Source organism: Topomyia yanbarensis, chromosome 2 (assembly GCF_030247195.1).
Source record: "Topomyia yanbarensis strain Yona2022 chromosome 2, ASM3024719v1, whole genome shotgun sequence".
Lineage (NCBI taxonomy): Eukaryota > Metazoa > Arthropoda > Insecta > Diptera > Culicidae > Topomyia > Topomyia yanbarensis.
The window spans coordinates 323,241,171-323,267,047 of record NC_080671.1 but is presented as its reverse complement, the minus strand read 5'-3'; the positions used below and the strand labels follow the sequence as shown (position 1 = coordinate 323,267,047).

The following is a 25,877-nucleotide window of genomic DNA, read 5'->3' as shown; positions in this document are numbered from 1 at the left end:
GGCCATTCGCCTCTTTTAGCGGGTTAGAAAAAATTATTTACAAAAATCTGCAACTCTATGTGCGGGGTTGAGAATCGAGCCCAGGTTAACTGCGTACAAGGCAATCGATCTACCAACTACGCTATGCCCGCTCCCAGATGTATATGATTTATGAGCTTTACAACCAACAATTTCAATGCCTCGCGTCAAAAGGAGGATTAAAATATCCTTAAAACACTTGCTATTTTTAATCCCCAAAATTACTATTCCGTGGGAGTTTTCTCGAACCAGATGACTAATATTAAAATCGTGGCAGCTGAGATCTATACCGTAAGTTAGCCATGTTTATTAAAACAACATGGCCAAAATCATCTAAAAATTAAGTAACATATTGAAGCTATGAGACAATTTTCACAAAGTTTGAAAAAAAAATGATTTGCGCCTTTAAGGGTCTTGTGGATCATCAGATTCATGCTCAACACGAGGCAAAAAAGCACAGAGATTTTTGAAAAAAGAAACTGGTTGTGATTCATTCTTTGGTATTTCTTTATATAGAAATATATTAGAATGCTTCGAGCGTTCCTTAAGGTTCAAGAAACCTTTTTTGAGCATGCGTAAGAACTGAACGCTTAGTAGTATGCGTAGAAAAAATTGTGTTCAGCTTTGCCACCGGTTTATCCATATAAAACCTTTTCAAAACTCTAAATGAAGAATATCAGTCGATTATTAGATAATCATCATTCAAATTATGCCAAATAGTTCAAGGAAATACAATTGACCGATCGGAATTGTGCTTTTGAAAAAGTGGCTGTAATTTTTTGTCACACTACCACACTGTGCTGGGGCACACCACACAACTGCGTAATGAAAAAAAACCTCATCCACTTTTTTAAAAGCACCATTCCGATCGGTCAATTGTTTTTCCACCAACAATTTGGCGGCATAATTTGAATCGAAATCATCTAATAAATCGACTGATATTCCTCTTTTAGATTTTTGAAAAGATTTTATATGGATAAACAGGTGGCAAGGTTTCCTACGCATACTACTAAGTGTTCAATTCTTACACATACTCAAAAAAGGTTTCTTGAGCCTTAACGCAGCAATAAATACACCTTTCAGTACTCTTACCGCAAAAATCATTCCGGAGAGCCCCGTATTGGCCGAGCCTTTTCTTATTACCAGAATAGGTGGCCGTCTGATCCAACTGTTTGTAATTGACGCAGTGCTTGACGCGGTAAAAACAGGTGAACAGGTTGTACAGGAGGACATAATTACAGATGAAGCGTACTCCAAGCCAGTCTGATAGAGAGTGAGTAGTTTTAATTCCACCGGCTCTTGATGAATGCAATTGCTTGCAATCCAAAATCTTAACCTGTTGCAGTGAGAGGTCCTCGATACAGCCTATCTCATACTTTATCAGAAGTTTGCACGTCAGATCCGGCTAGGTGACTACTCCATCTCTTTCAACTACCCGAGCGGGTACGTAGACACGAAACTGCTACGTGTAGTCTCGAGCAGGAAAATAAGATAGCTTCCTGCAAGCGTTTTATGCAGGAAGCCATCTCATTTACCTGCTCCAAACCATTTCACGACAACTTTCATTTTATTTGTTCGCACCCTTGGTATCTGGGTCACAACGGGACAATGCATAACCAAGTTCCGTGCCATGACCAGTATTATAAACGATTTCGATTCGGTCCGAAAATAAATTATTAAAAGTCCAGTGGACTGGGGCAGGTATTGTTTGATGCGACTAATCAGGGGTTTATTAGCATCGATGGGATTTGGCGAAGATAAATAGTAGTTCACAAGTGGAGTAGCCAGAAATTTAATGGGTTGTTGAAAATAGTTAATTTTTTGGAAACGCTAAAAATTAGTAAGAGTTTCATTAATTATTGAAAATTCAGAAACAGAAGTAGTCTAACATATGTCATTCCAGACTACAAACAAAAAGAAACAATGTGGAACATTGTTCAAACCTATAAAATAGTTGTTTTTGGTTACAGTGTTGCCAAATATGCTATATTTCCAATTTAAAATTTAAATTGCGTTTTTCTTACTACAGTAAGATTCCGTTTTTGGCATGCTCCCATTTTGGCACACTCCGATTTTGGCAACAAACGGGTTCCGTTTTTGGCAACATTCTTGTTGTACATAATAAGTCATTTAAAAATGTGCAATAGATATTTTTTTGTATCAATTGACATCACATTTCACTTTATTTAAAAACATGGGAGTCATATTAACCCTTAAAGGGAATAATATTTTTTTCTCCAAATTATGTTAAAATTGTCTCATAGTTTCAATACATTACTGTGATAATTTTAAAATGCTTTTCGAATGTTCTTTTAAAACAGTGTTATGCATTTAAGGGTTAACTATATTTTACACTATACGTGTTGTATTTAATGATCACAATAAGTATAGAAATGTATTTTTTAAGTATGTTACAACTGGTAGCAGTGTAACTAGTGTGCCGGAATTAATTTTTATAGTAAGACCCAGAGCCTGTGTCCTTTAAGAGTCAAGTACAGAGGAATGCGCTACACTGCCTAATAAGACTAGTTCTGGAGAAAATTTTCAATAGAACCTTAGTAACATTGCGAGCCTCTTTATCTTTGTATTATTACGACGTCAACACAAAACTTGGCACTAAATTTTCAGTACATATCGAAAGCTGACCATGCTGCTTCCCAAAGCCGTATTTAGGAATACAAAACTGATGTCCCCCAAATAGTTTGGTTTGCTTTATAATGTCTTTGGCTAATTTGTTAGTTTTTTTGACGAGTTTTTCAAATGAATGGAATTAGAGTGGTCCTTGTGGTTGAGGTATTCAAAGTATCGACTGTTTTCCTGCGGAATGCCCTACAATTTAATAACACAAATGAGTTGAAGCAAGTTTGCTGAATAAACAAGGCTATCTATAATGGTTCATTTGTTATTATTCGTTTTAAGATTTAAGGTAGCGTGGCTCTTGAAAAATAGGGTTGTTTATATTATCTTTTGATGTATTAATTTCTGCAATGCATTGTTCTGGAGATTTTTGAACTTTTATTGGAGCACATTTTCACCGCAGCACTGATGTTTTAATCCCTTTTGTTTGGATAGTTGCAAGTGATTTTTACAGGTTTTCTTCAAACCTATCTTCAAACATTGCAATTTGATTTTCAATCAATCAATGCCATCTGAAAGATCGACGATTGGTAGTTATAGAGGACAAAATTTATTTATTTTTTAAAAGAGCTATGTTTTACATTTCTTATAAAAGAAATGTATAGAATTCGCTCAAACTTTCAAGATTTTTTCCGAGGCCCGGAGGGCCGAGTCTTATATACCAATCGACTCAGCTCGATGATTTGGGACAATGTCTGTGTGTGTGTGTCTGTGTGTGTGTGTATGTAACGGACAAATTCTCATTCGTGTTTCTCAGCAATGGCTGAACCGATCTTATCCAAACCAATTTTAAATGAAAGAACTAAAAAACAGTATGAACGCTATTAATTTGTTTTTGATTCTGATGTTTAGTTTCCAAGATATGAATGTTTGAATGCGTAAAAATGGCGTTCTTTGCAGTTTTTTTTAAATTATCTGCCGAAATTGACATAATAGATTAACAATTTATATGTTTTTAGACAGCTTTAACGAATACCTTTCGAACAAGCTATAGATTGTTGAAATCGGACTATTATCAAAAGAGATATTTAACATTAAATGCGGACGAAAGATTTTTATCATTTCCCATTGCCAGAAATATGACCAAAAACATGTAATCTATTATTAACGCCAAAACGGCTTATTTTAGGTCAATAGTATCTTCGGAGAATTTAATAGAGGCAATATGCCCTTTCTTTTGGTATTATGCTTTTGCTGATTAATCCCCCTATGAGTGAGATATTTTCACAAATTTTCTTGGAAGTGATTATATCGAAAAGTCTTCAGCAAATTTGTAGCTCTTACTTTTGCGAATAACTTTACTAAAGACTTTAAATATCTATTTTGAATACTTTAAAAGTTATGGCTTGTTGTTTGTTGATTACTCTTTGTCGCCTATTGTTCAATATAGTAATAATCCATTGAAATAAGCTAAACATTATTTCGATAAAACGAATTTTGCATTTCATTTTACTATCTACAACAACTAGAAATAATCACCGAACACTTCCAAGTTGTCTGGAAGGAAATTGATAACTTATCAGTACAAAAATGTTCATTTGTACGAACCTTCTGACTGCAATTTTTCTAACTTATAACCATCGGATCGATCTGAAACATATCGGAAAATGAAAAGTGAAATAAATAACTCCAAGCAACGGCGTAGTCAAGAGAAGGTTTTGGGGTTTAACACCATACAACCCCCCCCCTCCCTCCCACCACACCCAAAGAAAAAAATTGGATTTAAGTTGAAAATTTATTGATGCAGGCTGATTTAATTCAATATTACAATAACAATTATCTGATCCGTAGATTGATAACCTGTTGTTGTAAACATCATGAGGACTTTTGATAAATTGTCGGAATGGGGTCCTGATATGTAACTGATCTATTGGTCTTGATTTCACAGTTGTCTAATAGCATCAATATCAAATTCCTGCCTGAAAACATTCCAATAGAAAATTCCAGAGTTCTGTAATCAATCATTATCCTCAGATTTATTTTCAAATTGAGCTCGTTTTTGTAGAAATGTACTGTAATAAGGGTCTTTATTTAATAGGAAGCGAAGTTAAAATTGATTTAATGTCTATGAAACATAGAACTGCTCACCAAAAAATGCATAACTTTCAACATTTGCTAAAAATGTTTTTGCCTTTCTCATTCACTCTAAAATTCGTCAATCTAATCCCGACCCGGAGAGCCGTGTGTCATATGCCAATCGACTGAGTTCGTCGAGATCGGAAAATGTCTGTGTGTGCGTATGTGTGTATGTGGAAAAAATGTGACCTCTGTTTCTCAGAGATGGCTGAACCGATTTGCACAAAGTTAGTCTCAAATGAAAGGTACAACCTTCCCATCGGCTGCTATTGAATTTTTTATTGATTGGACTTCCGGTTCCGGAGTTACGAGTTGAAGAGTGCAATCACACAGCAAATTCCCATATAAACTGAAATGAAAAATTTTCAAAATCAAATTTGTATTTTTGATGCCAAATGCATGAAACATTGAGATGTTTGACAAAAATTGACTTCTTTGGACTTTGGTACATTTTTGCCTTTCTCATATAGAAAGGTTATGCAATCACTCCAAAAATCGTCAATTATACCGGCCCGGAGGGAGTATGCAGTGAGGGGTTGCTACTTTAAAATTAAAACTAGTTTAAAATTTCTTAACAAGTTGAAAATTTTCGGCAGGACCTGGACCTCCCGGATCTTTCTCCATGAACCGCCGCTGGTTTCAAGCGATGTTTCAGTATCACATAGTATCTCAAGATCCATTGTATGTATGTGCAAATCGTACTGAACATGTAATATTCATTTCCACCATTGTATTGAACATAACCAGCCATGGAATCGTAGTCTGGACAAATGAGACAAGCACAATTGCACCACTAGGTGGATTAAAACAGGTTTTTATTTTGGGAATTCGTCGAGTTGAGACGAAAACGTAATATGATTAATAACGAGGATAACACTTTCCGAATGTAGAGAGAAATTTATGAAAAATGACGATTTCCATTCGATTCTAGCAGTTCCTGATCGATTTTGATGAGCATTTAATTTTTGTTATATGACCAAATATATGTATAGGTCAAATGTTTAAAAACAGTAATTTAAGGTCAAGATAACATCATTTTTAACCCGCGTATTTCGAAGGTTTAGTATCTTCGATGAGTTTCACAAACGTTAAACAGCGCATCATTTGATAAAATAATTTTGACGGTATATCGTCCAAGAAGTATGTATGGTGAATTTTCTCAGGTTAATATTCATGACTACAATAAAGTCTCAACAAATTCGCTAAAGACACGAACTCTGTTACTATTTTCTGAAAAATTAATTCTGCATAATTTTAAAACTTCAAAAATTACGTTTTCGGAATTATGCCGTTTGGACAGTATGATCGATTTTCACCAAACCCCCACCAAACTGAATCCCTGGCTACGCCGCTGACTTCAAGTAAGTAGAAACAAAGTCGTTCTACACTCGTTCACAAGAAACTTCTTCGAATGCTGAATATCTATTATAACACATTGAAACCCCGATTTTATCAGCCAAATATGAACATATGTTTGATGGGCTTTAGCAGACGAACAACACTGAATTGGAGTAAATCCTTTCTTGAGCATGTTTTCCTTATCATGAAGATATGCGAAATATGCGAAAATAAAAAGTTCATCATAATCAGAAATAGTTATCAGACTACATCAAGGGACGAGAAGAATATTTTAACAGCTTCAGTTTATTATAAAGAAAAAAATGCCCGATTTAGTCAATGTCCCCATTTTGTCAGCCCAAAATACACCATGAGATTGATAAAAATGGGTCTTTATTGTATGTATTATTCGCTGTTTTCACATTAATAGGTACAATTCATTTTTGGAGATTTTTTCATTGCATCGAACTACAACAATTTTTAGGTAGTTTTCAAGGGGTTATTTTATAGACTTCTTTTAAAATTTGGCGAACCTTTTCCAATTCGTATACCAATTAATTGGTATACTTAAGGGTTTATATGTTGCAGATAGAGAAAATACTTAAATTTTCAGCTTTTTTTGTCCACAATATTACGAAAGTTTATTACACAATTTTTCCTAATAAGTTTGTGAAAATTATAAACTATTTGAAATTTTTTAATAGCTCAATTTTTTATTTAACGTGATTTTTTAATATATAGTGACCATCACTTCACAACGTAGTCTATTTTTCATGGCTTGCGGTGAGCACGATCTCTCGAATTGCTGAACTGAAAATTATGGAATAGAAATTAATTTTTAGTATTCTTTACAGACCCGCTGGTGCCCTAAAACGATTTCGCTAGATTTTCAGAGCACTGTGCACCCAGTGCATTAACGCAAGTGACGGAAGGTTATCGAAAAGTTTCGTGAAAATGAAAATTCCAGTAATGATGATGATTTTCCCAAACGGTTCGTTTTCGTGAGGTTTTTATTTGTTCTTTGGCATTAGGATTAGCGATAATAATTCAAATCAAGGATACTACTGGGAAGTCACCTTTAGAAAAAGTCGATGTTGAAGTAAAATTTGAAACTATGCACGCATGCACTTCAGAGATAGCGTGATATCAGGAGCTGCGATTTCATTTCAACTCTTTTTTGTGAAAAGGGCCATACTTACAAATGTAAACATAGGGCTTTTTTCATACATGCCAATTAGGGCTTTGAAACGCAACAAACTAACCTAAAAATTTTGATTCTACGATATTGCTTTCTTAAACTACAGCAAAAAATACAACGGGCGAAACTGTATTTTTGTTTGTTTATTTAAAGTTTCGCCCGCGATACTTCAATGCTGATAGGTGAGACCGAAAAAGTAAACAATCGCCAAAGGGGCGATACTATCGTTTTGTCAATTTCTATAGCAAAAACAAATTTTAATTTAATAATTTCTAATACTTTAAGAAGTTTTGGGTTTCGATCACTGAATCATGCAATCTAGGATGTAAAAAACATAATAGTTCTTAAATAGGAAATAAAACCAAGTCTGGAAATATTCACTGTTGATTTTCTTTGAATGGTATCACTGCTAGTATCGCCCTTTTCAAGAAAAAGCGTTGATTTCTTAGTTCTCAGTCGCGTTGGAAATTTGAGTAAAGTATAAACTTCAAATCGATTCAACAAAAAAAAATTCGATTTATTTGGCTCAATACAATATATAACCCCTTTAGGAAAATTCAGTTTTCCCACCACAATATAGATATTTTATTAACAGAGCATTAACAATAATTCGTTGGTATGTCTATTTTATGGGCCATTTTTTCACTTTCCCATTGATTTGGTTTGAGATTTCTAGCACTGATGTTGTCCTATGCTGATTTGAGCGATTCTCTGAGTTCTGCCACTATCCCATGTAGTATGTGTAATCAAAAACATCGCGAAGCATCAAGTTCTAAATGTTCTCAAACGATATAATATCCGAAGAGTGATAAGAGTTATAAGAAATGTCTCATCACACTGTTAGGTGGATTAAACACGTTTTTTAAACAAAGTTGTTCATTAATATTCACGAAAGAAAAGATAACAATCCCAGGAGCGAATGTCATGATAACACACTTTGAAACTTTTTTCGAAGATGTAGAAATAAAACATTTATTATTTTTCATAAAAAAATGTTAAAATTCATTTTCTCGAGTATTTTTTTTAAATGTCATGTAGTGCCATTTACATAAGTTATAAAGTATAACTGTCTTCAGTACATACGTTAAAAATATCAAACGAACAACTTTGTCGAGGAAAGTTTTTTGATAGAACACCTCTGTCAAAAGATAGAACTAATCTAGATCAGTTTCTACTTATCTAGATCAAAACCTAAATTGTCAAAATAATTATCATTTTCATCTAAGATATTTTTCTAAAGACACCAATCCTCCACGATATATACGAGGTTTTGAGCGTCGAAAGTAGCATTCTGCCCCACCATACGACGTCTGAATTTGATAAAAACATGAATAAAATTGAATTTTCTTATATTTTTCTTTCATTTCACATATTGTTGCCAATAGTCTTTCGGAGTCCTGGATAGCAAACTCAGATTTAACAATTGAGTCAGCTCAAAGCTGTAAGGAGTAAATTTTATTATTTCATTCTGGTTTCAATTTTATATCCCTACATTTAAGTCTCCAAATTCTCTTTCCTATCGACAACAACTCTATTGACAACAATTCCAATTTAAGATCTGAAATTCAACATAGTATTAATATTCAAACCTTAATTTAATTTCAATTTAGAAATTCACGTGTAAACCTTTCAATGCTATCTTTCTTACATTACTAACTTCTTCTTTCTCCTATACGTAACCAATAACCATAATGACATTTCATTTCATCTTCCTTCATTTCACAATGGGAACCCGAGTAAAATATATTCCGCTAACACATATGATTAAAAATCCTTGAAACATTTTTGAAATCGTAAATTGAAAATCTAAACTTCAAAAATAAGGTTTTTGGCACGGTTCCGGTTTTGGCAACTGAAAAAAATAAAATTGTTGCCAAAAACGGAATCCTACTGTATTTGTCTATTTTTGTTTTGAAAATGATTTTGCCATTGTGTTTCTCAGATCGTTTTACACATAAAAACATATTATGCATCAAGATAACTTAAACCAATCCCCAGACACAGTCATTTGAAGCAAAAAATTGAAAATTTCTCAGCACGTTTCTCGCTATATCTCAATAACCAAGCAGAATGTCAAAATTCAGAAAACGCCACTTTGTAGACATTTTTTAGATAGGTGACGTGGCATATCTAACTCAGTTTACACCAAAATGGCGTTTGTCATAAGATAGCACAACAGCAACAATATATTATTTTATTGTATAATATATCAATGAAATCGAAAAATGTAAACTTTTAAAATGGGACAAATTTTCGAAAACTTTCTTAACTGCCAAGATTATAAAATTTCAAAATGATCAACTTTGAAGGTTTACCAACTTTGAAGCAGTTTTCCAACCTCAACCTCAAACCTCACTGTCAATGTCAAAAGTTTTTGAAAATAGGATTATTTTTGCAATACAATGTTATCCAACCTTTCCTATTAGTAGAAAGCAATTTATGTAAGAGATCTTTTTCTACTGATTAGTTAGATCAATAACAACAAAATAATTAAATAAAACTACTTTAAACCTCTATATAAAGTTTTTGTTTACGTTTGATTCACTTGTTGTTTGCGCTAATCACCATGCGCATCCATATCAGCAAAAATTTAAAAAAAAACGTCATTTTTAAATCCCTTGACCTAAGGGGGGGGGGGGGGTAAGAAGACCGTAAAATTCAAAAAGTACATATGTTTTCCAAAAGAATATATAATGTGTGACCGTTCTGAACTATTTCACTTAAGTCACTTAAGTGAACTGAATACATTTGTAAACAAGGAATTGATTATCAGACTACATAAAATGTGGTGATGTGATGTGATGTGATATGAAGCCACCATCAGCTCAAGGTTTTTCCAGTGAATGCGGGTAGACTTACGGTAGCTCCGAAATAGTTTATCATGAAACCTTCATATTATTACTGTTACTGAATGGAAGTCAAAAGGTGTTGCGAGCCCGTAAGCAGAGACACTTACGCGCATCCCGTGGGGAAAAAGAATCCCTTCCAGCAATAACATCCAGTCAAAGGATAAAAGATTTCGCTATACCTGCTTTACCCACCTGATGGTTTGTTTTGAGAAGGGTGCGTCAAACTCATATAAGACCTTTTGAAGGAAAGAAGTTTCCTTCGAATGACTCGGGCTGGCTATCCACGTTCCTTCGTCCAGTCCCAAATTCGTATGATACCCAGGTGCTCCCATCCCCTCCCAGTTTTCAATCGTTTTTTACATATAGTGTATTTAGTGCATTCCATTTAGCATAATAAGTTGATAAGACTGAACAATCTTGTATAGAATATCCATTGTGTATAATGGTCTGCAACCTGAAAGGAATTATTTTAACTAATTATGTAATGTAACCGATGAAATTCCATGTGCCTGCAGTTGATATAAGCAATATTACGAAAATCACGTTGATAAGACTAGTTTGCTTACAAAATTAAAGAAGACTGCTGGGCATGATGAATAAATGTGAATAATATATTAAGTTCAATATAAATACTAGAATTGATGAATAGACGCACATACTGAAATAAATATCGAGTAAAAAGATTGTACGAAATGCGATAAATGAATTGTGATATAATAGGAAAATATGATTTTATGGAAAAATGATGTGACACTGTAAATTTATCTTTTGCTATGGTAATATGTTAATATTATTTGATAATACAATAATACTATAATATGATGGATACAATAGTACTATAATATGATAGTCTTATACAATGATACAAGGATATGATAGTATTATAGTGTAATATATGATAAAAGATATGATACTCTTATATGCTAATGTAATATAGTAGTACGACACGATAATATTATTAAATACATAATTTGACATTATATTGTACTATGATTGTGACATGATATGGTAGAAACATAGTTGGGTAATATGTTACGGTCGTGATTCTCTGGTTGGGCCACAGCCTCTGTCCAACTAACGAATTTGATTCGCTAGTTGGACCAACTTACAAATGTCAAAAACTCTCCAAAGAAGACAGATTGGTAGATAGATTGTCAAAGTAAATTTGGCATGAGATTTTGGCGTTCAGATGCTTTTTAGTTGGACAATGGTCCAACTAGCAGAGGCCCAACTAAAAAGCGGCCCAGTTAAAGAGTGTCCAACCAGCGAATCACGACTGTATACGACAATCTGATACTGTGACAATGCGATACTTCATTGCCTTGTCCAATCGTATGACACCCTAATGGTTTCAGCCCCTACCAGTTCTCATTCTTATATAGTATATTTATTGCATTCAATTTGGCGTCATAAAAAAAATAACGAATTAATGAATAAACTTAATATAATGTATACAATCATATTATACAGGTACAACAACCATGGTGTGCACGATGTAAACCATGCAATTTGACGATCAATATGGAACTAACAAACATAACATTAACTACAGGGAACAAAACCAAAATAACCTCTACAATCAATGAATAAAAATGTATTAATTACTGTGAATTCATTGATATATTGGATTAAACACCGTTACGAAAATACAACACATCTACACCGCAATACCTTTCTGGAACATTCGATGTTGATGATATCGGAGAGCACAAAATTACTTCTCTGCAAGTATGCCTACAAGATTTCAACGCGAGTCGTGCCAAACCGAAATTGTGTGCGCCCAAAATCTTAATATATATTGTTATATATACCTATTATATATTATTCTAGCATGCTTAAAAACGAAAACTGCCTCTGTGCACGTATGCGTAACAGTTTCTTCAGCGTTTGGTATCGTCTACGTCATCAATACCACGTTTTATAGGTCTTCTGCTCACCATCACTAACCATCTGGACGCAAGCCAGGACCGTGCTAAGAGAGACTTTGTTCCGAACCCATCTAAAGAAGTTCTCCGATCTGTCAACAAATTGAAACTAAACAGCTTCATATAATGCCCCATCATGTGCCGTGAAAGACAAGGCAACACACACAATCACAGAGACTATACCAGTATGTATTGATGCAAGCGGCATCCTGGTATAGTCTCCATGACTGTGCATGTATCGCCCTGTCTCTCAACATTCAACATTCGTGCGGGATTTGCTGGCTGATGTTCAAGCTAATAGAGTTATAGAAAATGTTTGTTAGCATTATTCAAGAAGATGAAGCAACCAGCCAACACCATAAAATTTCAAAGTTCTTCTCTTCTTTCTCACGCAACACACACTGTGTACTCCAAAGTGATCAGCAGAACACAACTTGAATTCCAATAAGAATATATACAATAATCTAATCGGGCAAATAATATTGAAGGCGAAGTGGTGTGCGTGACACGGAGAGATGTTTTCGAAAGCTAGACAGGAGGCGTGCGTTTTATAACAGAAAACCCCAACACCTGCCCGGCCGTGGCCTTATATTATATATAAATAATGAATAAAGAATAATTAGAACTCTCTCACCCATTTTGTCAGAATCCATTTGAAGTCATCATTCAATCAAGGTCGTATAATCCATATAGTTATGCACTCTACGACAGTCCTATACAATTGCACAATTTTCATGTGTAGATTTTTTAAAACTCCCCACACTACCGATTCACAACTACCATCACGTATTGTTTTATTCTCGCCATGTTCGTTTCTTCTCATTTTAATCATCGATTAATGACGAGGCACACTTCCACACATAAACAAGAGTGGCTTTTTTCAGGCATCACAAATTTTCTCCGAAAGTTTGCTATCGGATATTTAATGCAACCATTATTCATAAAGAATTATATGTTCAATGAACAATATCACTAGCAAATCACATAACTGAGTGAAACTTTTAGAACGACTTTTGCACACTGTCGAAGAGCGATATGCAGTTTCCCGACTGAGACAACACGTCTTTACGCAACCAGATACACATCTCGACTGATCAGACTACATAAAATGTGGTATATAAAAATCAAGGTTCCAATAAAATTATTTTCTTAAGGGGTTATATACAAAGTTGCGGCGAAAAAGTGAGCTAAATCCATGATTTTTTAAAAGCGCTTTATAAAAAATTATTTAAAAAACCGGAAGACAGTTCGTTGGTAGTACTATCGAAGATAGAAGATAGAAAGTTGAATTAAAAAAAAATTCAAGGTTGTCGGAGTTATGGCCCATCCCCCGAAGCGTGATTTTTGGCGGAGGTTTGCGGTGAACGCTCTCCAAGCCGAACCACTCAACAGAAATCAAAAACTTAAAAAGATTATTGAAGAAAAATAAATTGTGGTCTACTTGAATGGATCGGTTTTCCAAGAAAAAAATTTTTTCGTACAAAAAAACACGTTGACTAAAAAATTGAGTTTTTTGGTGTTCAAAATTTTAAACAAAAATTCATTGCAAAGAATCCAAATTTTTTTGATAAAAAAGGAACCGTTCAAGTACACGAGAATATAAATACAAACAAATCAAAAAAATAATTATGAAAATCGGATAAATAGTTTTTGAGATATCACGGTCACCGCAACGGTACTTTTGAAAAAACTTCATTTCGAGATAATTGCGTTTAAAGTTTTGTGTCAACTTCATGCGTGGAACCAGCGCGTTGCAAACGGCTGTAATTTAAAATCTAATGCTCCGATATGGATGAAATTTTACACAGATATTTTCAAAAGTATGTACTTTTAGAACATTCAATTTTTTTTTGATTTTTTGAGTTCAAACTTTGTATATAACCCCTTAAACGGGTTTTTCGATCAGCGCATCAAAAAATTTCAACAGGCCATTGTTCGAAGCGGCGTCCTGGCCGTCATAATACGCTTTCGGTTTGAGACGCGAACTACAGGTAGAAACCAGAAAGCTTCGCGTTGCGCTGTACATGCGTACAGGTCTCGAGAACGTATTTCACGGCATGATCTGTGGAGGCATCGCAGACTAATCGTGAGTTATAAAAACGTGTTTAATCCACCTAACAGTGTGATGAGACATTTCTTATAACTCTTATCACTCTTCGGATATTATATCGTTTGAGAACATTTAGAACTTGATGCTTCGCGATGTTTTTGATTACACATACTACATGGGATAGTGGCAGAACTCAGAGAATCGCTCAAATCAGCATAGGACAACATCAGTGCTAGAAATCTCAAACCAAATCAATGGGAAAGTGAAAAAATGGCCCATAAAATAGACATACCAACGAATTATTGTTAATGCTCTGTTAATAAAATATCTATATTGTGGTGGGAAAACTGAATTTTCCTAAAGGGGTTATATATTGTATTGAGCCAAATAAATCGAATTTTTTTTTGTTGAATCGATTTGAAGTTTATACTTTACTCAAATTTCCAACGCGACTGAGAACTAAGAAATCAACGCTTTTTCTTGAAAAGGGCGATACTAGCAGTGATACCATTCAAAGAAAATCAACAGTGAATATTTCCAGACTTGGTTTTATTTCCTATTTAAGAACTATTATGTTTTTTACATCCTAGATTGCATGATTCAGTGATCGAAACCCAAAACTTCTTAAAGTATTAGAAATTATTAAATTAAAATTTGTTTTTGCTATAGAAATTGACAAAACGATAGTATCGCCCCTTTGGCGATTGTTTACTTTTTCGGTCTCACCTATCAGCATTGAAGTATCGCGGGCGAAACTTTAAATAAACAAACAAAAATACAGTTTCGCCCGTTGTATTTTTTGCTGTAGTTTAAGAAAGCAATATCGTAGAATCAAAATTTTTAGGTTAATTTGTTGCGTTTCAAAGCCCTAATTGGCATGTATGAAAAACGCCCTATGTTTACATTTGTAAGTATGGCCCTTTTCACAAAAAAGAGTTGAAATGAAATCGCAGCTCCTTATATCACGCTATCTCTGAAGTGCATGCGTGCATAGTTTCAAATTTTACTTCAACATCGACTTTTTCTAAAGGTGACTTCCCAGTAGTATCCTTGATTTGAATTATTATCGCTAATCCTAATGCCAAAGAACAAATAAAAACCTCACGAAAACGAACCGTTTGGGAAAATCATCATCATTACTGGAATTTTCATTTTCACGAAACTTTTCGATAACCTTCCGTCACTTGCGTTAATGCACTGGGTGCACAGTGCTCTGAAAATCTAGCGAAATCGTTTTAGGGCACCAGCGGGTCTGTAAAGAATACTAAAAATTAATTTCTATTCCATAATTTTCAGTTCAGCAATTCGAGAGATCGTGCTCACCGCAAGCCATGAAAAATAGACTACGTTGTGAAGTGATGGTCACTATATATTAAAAAATCACGTTAAATAAAAAATTGAGCTATTAAAAAATTTCAAATAGTTTATAATTTTCACAAACTTATTAGGAAAAATTGTGTAATAAACTTTCGTAATATTGTGGACAAAAAAAGCTGAAAATTTAAGTATTTTCTCTATCTGCAACATATAAACCCTTAAGTATACCAATTAATTGGTATACGAATTGGAAAAGGTTCGCCAAATTTTAAAAGAAGTCTATAAAATAACCCCTTGAAAACTACCTAAAAATTGTTGTAGTTCGATGCAATGAAAAAATCTCCAAAAATGAATTGTACCTATTAATGTGAAAACAGCGAATAATACATACAATAAAGACCCATTTTTATCAATCTCATGGTGTATTTTGGGCTGACAAAATGGGGACATTGACTAAATCGGGCATTTTTTTCTTTATAATAAACTGAAGCTGTTAAAATATTCTTCTCGTCCCTTGATGTAGTCTGATAACTATTTCTGATTATGATGAACTTTTTATTTTCGCATATTTCGCATATCTTCATGATAAGGAAAACATGCTCAAGAAAGGATTTACTCCAATTCAGTCTTGTTCGTCTGCTAAAGCCCATCAAACATATGTTCATATTTGGCTGATAAAATCGGGGTTTCAATGTGTTATAATAGATATTCAGCATTCGAAGAAGTTTCTTGTGAACGAGTGTAGAACGACTTTGTTTCTACTTACTTGAAGTCAGCGGCGTAGCCAGGGATTCAGTTTGGTGGGGGTTTGGTGAAAATCGATCATACTGTCCAAACGGCATAATTCCGAAAACGTAATTTTTGAAGTTTTAAAATTATGCAGAATTAATTTTTCAGAAAATAGTAACAGAGTTCGTGTCTTTAGCGAATTTGTTGAGACTTTATTGTAGTCATGAATATTAACCTGAGAAAATTCACCATACATACTTCTTGGACGATATACCGTCAAAATTATTTTATCAAATGATGCACTGTTTAACGTTTGTGAAACTCATCGAAGATACTAAACCTTCGAAATACGCGGGTTAAAAATGATGTTATCTTGACCTTAAATTACTGTTTTTAAACATTTGACCTATACATATAATTGGTCATATAACAAAAATTAAATGCTCATCAAAATCGATCAGGAACTGCTAGAATCGAATGGAAATCGTCATTTTTCATAAATTTCTCTCTACATTCGGAAAGTGTTATCCTCGTTATTAATCATATTACGTTTTCGTCTCAACTCGACGAATTCCCAAAATAAAAACCTGTTTTAATCCACCTAGTGGTGCAATTGTGCTTGTCTCATTTGTCCAGACTACGATTCCATGGCTGGTTATGTTCAATACAATGGTGGAAATGAATATTACATGTTCAGTACGATTTGCACATACATACAATGGATCTTGAGATACTATGTGATACTGAAACATCGCTTGAAACCAGCGGCGGTTCATGGAGAAAGATCCGGGAGGTCCAGGTCCTGCCGAAAATTTTCAACTTGTTAAGAAATTTTAAACTAGTTTTAATTTTAAAGTAGCAACCCCTCACTGCATACTCCCTCCGGGCCGGTATAATTGACGATTTTTGGAGTGATTGCATAACCTTTCTATATGAGAAAGGCAAAAATGTACCAAAGTCCAAAGAAGTCAATTTTTGTCAAACATCTCAATGTTTCATGCATTTGGCATCAAAAATACAAATTTGATTTTGAAAATTTTTCATTTCAGTTTATATGGGAATTTGCTGTGTGATTGCACTCTTCAACTCGTAACTCCGGAACCGGAAGTCCAATCAATAAACAAATTCAATAGCAGCCGATGGGAAGGTTGTACCTTTCATTTGAGACTAACTTTGTGCAAATCGGTTCAGCCATCTCTGAGAAACAGAGGTCACATTTTTTCCACATACACACATACGCACACACATACATACACACACAGACATTTTCCGATCTCGACGAACTCAGTCGATTGGCATATGACACACGGCTCTCCGGGTCGGGATTAGATTGACGAATTTTAGAGTGAATGAGAAAGGCAAAAACATTTTTAGCAAATGTTGAAAGTTATGCATTTTTTTGGTGAGCAGTTCTATGTTTCATAGACATTAAATCAATTTTAACTTCGCTTCCTATTAAATAAAGACCCTTATTACAGTACATTTCTACAAAAACGAGCTCAATTTGAAAATAAATCTGAGGATAATGATTGATTACAGAACTCTGGAATTTTCTATTGGAATGTTTTCAGGCAGGAATTTGATATTGATGCTATTAGACAACTGTGAAATCAAGACCAATAGATCAGTTACATATCAGGACCCCATTCCGACAATTTATCAAAAGTCCTCATGATGTTTACAACAACAGGTTATCAATCTACGGATCAGATAATTGTTATTGTAATATTGAATTAAATCAGCCTGCATCAATAAATTTTCAACTTAAATCCAATTTTTTTCTTTGGGTGTGGTGGGAGGGAGGGGGGGGGTTGTATGGTGTTAAACCCCAAAACCTTCTCTTGACTACGCCGTTGCTTGGAGTTATTTATTTCGCTTTTCATTTTCCGATATGTTTCAGATCGATCCGATGGTTATAAGTTAGAAAAATTGCAGTCAGAAGGTTCGTACAAATGAACATTTTTGTACTGATAAGTTATCAATTTCCTTCCAGACAACTTGGAAGTGTTCGGTGATTATTTCTAGTTGTTGTAGATAGTAAAATGAAATGCAAAATTCGTTTTATCGAAATAATGTTTAGCTTATTTCAATGGATTATTACTATATTGAACAATAAATAGGCGACAAAGAGTAATCAACAAACAACAAACCATAACTTTTAAAGTATTCAAAATAGATATTTAAAGTCTTTAGTAAAGTTATTCGCAAAAGTAAGAGCTACAAATTTGCTGAAGACTTTTCGATATAATCACTTCCAAGAAAATTTGTGAAAATATCTCACTCATAGGGGGATTAATCAGCAAAAGCATAATACCAAAAGAAAGGGCATATTGCCTCTATTAAATTCTCCGAAGATACTATTGACCTAAAATAAGCCGTTTTGGCGTTAATAATAGATTACATGTTTTTGGTCATATTTCTGGCAATGGGAAATGATAAAAATCTTTCGTCCGCATTTAATGTTAAATATCTCTTTTGATAATAGTCCGATTTCAACAATCTATAGCTTGTTCGAAAGGTATTCGTTAAAGCTGTCTAAAAACATATAAATTGTTAATCTATTATGTCAATTTCGGCAGATAATTTAAAAAAAACTGCAAAGAACGCCATTTTTACGCATTCAAACATTCATATCTTGGAAACTAAACATCAGAATCAAAAACAAATTAATAGCGTTCATACTGTTTTTTAGTTCTTTCATTTAAAATTGGTTTGGATAAGATCGGTTCAGCCATTGCTGAGAAACACGAATGAGAATTTGTCCGTTACATACACACACACACACACAGACACACACACACACACACAGACATTGTCCCAAATCATCGAGCTGAGTCGATTGGTATATAAGACTCGGCCCTCCGGGCCTCGGAAAAAATCTTGAAAGTTTGAGCGAATTCTATACATTTCTTTTATAAGAAATGTAAAACAGTTATAAAAACACAGTAAACGGTTAAAAATGAAAAATTTTGGTCAAAATTGTTTGTCACATTTTAGTCCGCCACATTGGAATCGCCATTTTTATTTTTTTTATTTGGATGCATATTAACTCAAATTCGTGATCATAAATTACAATTTTTTATCGATCTTAGCTGCCTTTTTAGTAAGGGTCCACCATATTGGATCGGCCAATTTGAATTTAGAAAAACTGACATCAAATTTGTAATCAGCGATGTCGAAATCCCGTAATTGTTACAAAATATTGAAATTCTACCACGGATAATTTATCGAAAGTGTTCTCAAAACATGATTTTTCAAAATTGCGTCAAATCTCATTTGAAAACGGTTCAATTTCAAGTCTTCATCTTTTGACCTGTCGGAAGAAAACCTTATTCATTGGAGGAATGACCTATAAAATCTGCAAATTCTGTATATTCACTATTTTTAGTGTAGCCTTAAAGTGGACGAAAGGCTAAAATATGATTCAAAAGTTTAAGATCGCACCTTTATGTCAAATTTAAGATATTTTTAATGATTATAGAGATTTTAACCTTAGAGTCATTTGCCTCTTTTCGCGCTAGAGAAATCTCTTTGGAAAAATCTTTAACTTTATGTGCGGGGTTGGTAATCGAACCCAGGAAAGCTGCGCACAAGGTAATCGATTTACCAACTACGCTATGCCCGCCCCCCCCAAATTTAATGTTTTTTACCTGTTCAATAAATTTAGTCTATTTCGAGGCTTTATTATACGTTTTGTGTTTCAAATCGATCTTGAAGCAGCAGGCTGTACGCAGTTTTGGAATTCCTTAGACAGAACGTCACTACGGGCGCCATTTTATTTTTTTCGTCTTGAAAAAATTGTAAATGAAGACGAAAATATAAGCTTTTTGAATCTTAAAACTGTTTCCTTCTATGTTTTTAATTGGCCCACAAAAATTCAAATTTTGCTTACTTTTCGGTCATTCGAATGCGAACCTGCTCTTAAACAGAACACTTTTTCGTTAATCGTAATCGGTACATTGAAGAACATTCACATTTTATCTTGAAAAAATGATAATTTTGGAAGCGGTATAATTCTTCGAAACAAGAGGTTTATATACATGATTTTAATACAAACTTAAGATTTTAAGCTTGTGGTTACAACTTATTGGGAGGGACGGGCATAACGCAGTTGGTACATAGCTCACCTGGGTTCGATTCCCGCAGAAATTGGAAATTTTTCTTAGGACATTTTTCAAACCCCAAAAAAGAGCCGAAGACACTTTGGTTAAAATCTGTATAAAACAAACAAAAAATAACTCTTGGGTATCCTTGAATTCGTGAAATTTACCATTTTTTTAGAAACTTCTTATTTTTAAAATATATTTTTACTCGAGCATCCTCACCAACCAATTTTTTATTCAAATATTGTTTTGATTAAATGTCGCTCTAGACAACGTACACTGATGTGTTTTTCAAACGTGCTAAATCCCGGATTTTTTCCCCAAAATATTATAATACATCAAACTAGGGAAGAATTGTCTGAGGAATCTAAAATTGAAAGAATTTTGAAAGAAAAATTCGTTGGTACGGAAACCTGATACCTGATTTACTCTAAAATTCACCCATACAAAAATACCCTGAACTAAGTTGTTGCAAAGAGCTGAAACGTTTTTTAAATTGGCATTTTTTCTCAAGATATAATATGAATGCTTTACAATGCATGGATTACATATCGAAAAAGTAAAAGTACTATTTACAATATCGCTCAAAACTCTACCAGAAAAACTAAACAGAATTAGATTTTATCAAGTTAAACCAGAGTTAGATAGATTTAGAATTTCCGACCTAATTTTTCGGACTAAATAATTTATAGCCCGTTTTACCCCACTCTCAACCTCTCGAACAAAAGGTTCGAAAAACTGGTTCTTAACCGTTGTGTGTCCGACGCGGTACCCGGGTACCTTTTTAAGTTTCAATTAATTAAATTCCTATGTTTTATCCATAGCTGGAAATTGAAACTTTGTGACATCTTAGAACTTCACTAAGTCAAGCTTTTGGGTTAATAATATTGTTGATATAGTAAGGGTGGGAGTGAGGAGGGGCTCCTGATTTTTTTTACTACGTAACAGGCCGACGTGGGTACCCGGGTACCCACAAAACTAAAATGCCCATAACTAAGATAATATCCAACCGATTTCGATACTTTTGGCCGTTTTGGATTCAGGAACTCATCCACTTTTGGACTTGGTAAAAATGAATCGGGTTAATTCATTCGGTTCCCGAGAATCCGGGTTTCCGGAAGCAGGTTCCAGTGCTGGGGTACTATTTGCGAACTTCAATGGAATGCTAGCAATATGGGTATCAAAGTTCTTGGAATTGCATCAGTAGGCTGTATCTCGTGGTTTTGGAACCATTTGGTGATTTGACCCCGGAACGGACATTCCGGAGCAGGTTCCCGTGGGGCCGTGAGTGGCCATTCCATTCCAATTTCATTTTTCAAATTGCCATAGGGTCCCGTAACAATAAAAAACAGACTTCCGAGACAATTTGAAGAGTTTTGATACTCATATTGCTAGTACATTATTAAAATTTACAAATCATATCCTAGTACTAGAACATTACTCCGGAAAACCCGGATTACCAAAAACGAGATCCATTATTCCGGTTCTATTGCACGGAATTAAAAAATGGACGAGTTCCTGAATCCAAAATATCTAAAAGTGTCCAAATCGGTTGAGGGAGGCCATAGTTATGAGCATTTCAATTTGTGGGTACCCGGGTACCCTCGTTGGCCTGTTAAAGGTGTTTTTTTTGTTGGACACATAACTGTTAATAATAACGCCATGGTTGTATGCAAGTGCAATTTACAGAGAGAATTCAATATATTTCCAACGTCGACAATAATATCAATGAGCTGAACATAAATCCAAAGTAATCTCAATTTTCAACAAACAATCCAACTCTACGCATAATGCCACTCACCTCTTCTTCGTTGCTAGCCGTGTTCACCGAGTCCATGCTCTGGGAGAGCGCCAACGGGGCCATCGGGGTCATCTGTCCCATTGAGTTATCCATTTTCACGTTGCTACCGGCGAGACTATTTTGCGTCTGCCCGAGGCTGTGATTGTTGTTGGCCGCGTTCACGTTGAGTGTACCGTTGATGGACTGTGTACCGACAGCCGGATTGGTTTGGGCTACGATTGGTGATGTGAACATGGATTGCTGACTGTGACTGTTGGATGTGATCGCAAGTGAAACCGACACTAGCTGCTGCTGTTGCTGCTGAACGGCAACACTGGTGACCGATTCTAGCAGCTGATTTTGGAAACGGACTTGTTGTTGTTGCTGTTGTTGTTGTTGTTGCTGCTGCTGTTGCTGTTGGAACTGATGATGGGCCGCCTGGGCTTGGTGATGTTGCAGCAGGGCTGCAGCGGCTACGGCGGCAGCAGCCGGAGCCTGTTGGTGCGCGGAAACTAGACAGTTACCTAGGGCCGGTATAGTTGCTGCACCGGCCAGCGGTGTCGTGCACAGTCTCTTCGGCGATAGGACTTGTGGGGCGCTCGCTACCGTGATTTGCGGCGCTGGCCTTCGTTTCACCACTGTCGACGAAATGGTGACGGAATTTAAGGACGCACTGTTGAATCGAACACCATGTGTCGATTCTAAAAGGAGAGAAGAAAAAAAAGAAAACAACCATTAAATATAGATTGAAATAAAAAACCGGGTAAAATTTGCGGTTAAAGGAATTGATTTAAATTTCAATTACTGCTCATTGATCGAGCTATGCATAATTAATTATTTCTCTCCAACCAAACACGCGAATGATACCCACGTGTGCGGATTCGTCGCTATTATAGTCGAACGCGTTAGTAACCGAGTGATACCATAAAATCCAGGTATCAGCGTTCTGATTTATGTACCCCGACCAAACCGAATGACCGCGACGCGCGAGAAACCTAACGCATCAGTCAGCCTGGTCCCAATCCGAACGCTGCATAATTAATATTTTCAAATTAAAAATATATCGAAAACAGCTGAGGTTTCACGCCCGTCCACATAAGCTACCGGTGCATCCAATTCCGTTCAGTGATTAATATACTAACTATTTGAAAAATGGAAACTGCAATTTGCCTGTAAATTGTTCATTAATATGAAATTAAACTCGACCTTCGCCTGCACCCGATTGGACCGAGAGCGAGAAGTAAACAAACGGATAGCAGCTGACACGCACGTTTGCCTTCATACGTTATTCATCTTTTTCGCACCTATGCCGTTGGTGGAGAAGGATTTACGTTAACTGATTTTGTTGAAATCTAGATTAACTAAGTTTATTTGGTCGCTTGTAAGATACCTAGAACCGAGTTAACGATGCTTGGGAGCGGTACATCAGGGGCACTGTGCGTTTCGAATATTTTCACGAAATTTAAATATACAAATACACAGTTTGAATTACTAGGTACAGTGAAATTTTACTGGGCTTTTGAACAGCAAACCCTTTGGTAATCAATTTAGCGAATTTTCCGCAATGTTTCTCTTTTATCCAAATGTAAAAAATACTGATTAGTCAGAAACATTGTCAGGTCGTTAGCGGTATCCTTCAGCTGAGGATTGCTGACTTCAACTGTAATTTTATAATTGAATTTGACGAATTGCCAGTGAAAGTATCTTTTAATCAGCTTTAATCCTTGAATTTTTTTGGTTTGAAAAAAGTTTTGTAGGTGGGCTTCGTGATAAGAAATACGTAAATAATGTTGAAAATTCTTGAAAGTAATGGATTTTTCATTAAAGCCTTAAAATAAGTAGGCCGTCTAGAGGCGGTGTTGGGCATCTGGGCGAATAAAAAACAAAAACTTTTTTTCTTCTAGTTACTTCAACATAAGCGAATACAGATGGTTGCTTATATTTTGGACTCCATCATAACTCAAATTACCTAAACTGTAAGGAGTATATCTCCAGTGCTTTGGTTGTTTAATTATTGACTTCTAATTTATAGTAGGAGCACGGTGTCTTTTTCGAACAACTTTATTCAAAAAAATCGGTATCCGCGAAACTTCAGGATACGACAGAATGGACTTTTCCCTTTCATTTGCAATCGATCGTAAAATAATCGGTCGGGCGGTCTAGAACAACTTTTTATTTAAAGATTTTTGTTTGAAAACATACGTTTTACAGTGATACTAGTTCACATTTTTGCCACTAGGTGGTACAATAGACATTCAAATAATACTAAAATTGAGAATTTGATGAAAAATTTCATCGTCTTCACCTTTATAGAGAAATATAAATTGATATGAAATCATCCGAGAAAGTTATTAACATTTTATCAGATTTTAGATTGGCATAGGGCCTACTGGTTAACAACTCGTTTTGCAAGGACTCATAAAAAATTGTTGGGTTTTGTTGAACAGTGTATTCAGATGAATTTAGGTGTTTACAAAGTCTCATTTAAATGGAAAAATTATATTTTCAGATTCCATCGGTTCTTGGGCGCCAATGACATTTTATGAATATGGAAGTATAAGAAGAACAAATCTAACAATTCATTTTTTTGGTCTTTTGGCTTAAGTGCCAATACCTTATTTAGGACTGGTGGTATCCGCTCCCGTCATACCTCTGTTCACTGGACAAGGGACCAGAAATCGACAGTCTTCATTAGCTCTGTCACCCACCGAAGTACGATGGGTAATGAACTAAAAATTAGACATCAGACGATTATAAAAACCCGGGCCTTGGTATCTAGCGGGGAAATTAAATAGATCAAATGTGTTGGGGTGATCAGCTGCCGTTGTGTGTAGTTCCTCGCTTTACAGGCAGGGTACGATCACCGTCGCCAATGGGATAATCATATGTTCTTTCTGGGATGTCACCATACCCAGAGATAGCATAAGGGTTAGTGCATTGGACCGGAGTCTCAAAGGTTGCGAGTTCGAGTCTCGCCTCTGAGGGGATTTTTTTTCACATGATTGCTTTGCTTTACTCACCATTTCCGATCGTTTTTCCCCGTTGGATACCACCAGTCCCAGAAGAACAAATGTTGACCAGATTTCTGATCACAAGATACCATGCACAAGGTAAAATATAATTGGCTTAAATTCACAATTTTTTTTTGAATGAACTTAATCAGACAATTCGAGCCATTGTAACAAATGACGGATTTTTTTTAGCTTTTGATTGAAAATTAGTTTAGTCCTCTTCAATATTAAAAATAAAACGATTGTCGAAAGTCTTGGGAAAAGGCATCAAAAACAAGTTACATAATTTCCTTTAAAAGCATCGCGCTGAATCATACATTCAGTAAATTCTTCTAGTAATTTAAGCCTTTTTATTGAATATTTCTCGCGTAATATAAGAGCCTATATCAACAAAACTAAAAACTCAGTACAGAATTTGGAGACCAACACCTCTTTCGAGTAAAGGTTGTAATTACTATATCTGCTTTTATATTGAGCGTCCTTTTTATAATAATATTTATTTATTATTATTTATCATTGACTATTGTGATTTGCGTTCAACGTATAGCAATTTCGGAATTTCTTCTCAAAGAGACTTAATTATGACAGTATGCTTTGACATCTTTCTCCTAAATTATGTGAAATGTGTGCCTTTTAAAGCCAAAGTGTGATTGGAGTACAAGAAAAGTCTTGTAGGTATATTGCTCGATGAACAGAAATCCTCCAATTTTTCCTAAAAGTTAACAAATTTATACTAAATCTCATAAAATTGTATATTTTTTATCATTTTTATACTAATTTCAAAACCGTTAATCAGGATTTTGAAATGACTAAATATCTAATCAAGTTTGTTGAAATATAAATGTT

At 34.9% G+C, this 25,877-nt stretch overlaps 1 protein-coding gene across 1 annotated transcript in view; it reads right to left on the bottom strand.

The window, feature by feature from the left end:
• Positions 1–25,877, bottom strand: part of LOC131683770 (U1 small nuclear ribonucleoprotein A) — a 592,476-nt gene that overhangs the window by 457,041 nt on the left and 109,558 nt on the right. The window contains exon 2 of the mRNA XM_058966045.1: positions 22,042–22,721. Coding sequence (XP_058822028.1) covers positions 22,042–22,275 — 234 coding nt within the window. The 5' untranslated portion in view covers positions 22,276–22,721. The remainder of the gene's footprint in view (positions 1–22,041; positions 22,722–25,877) is intronic.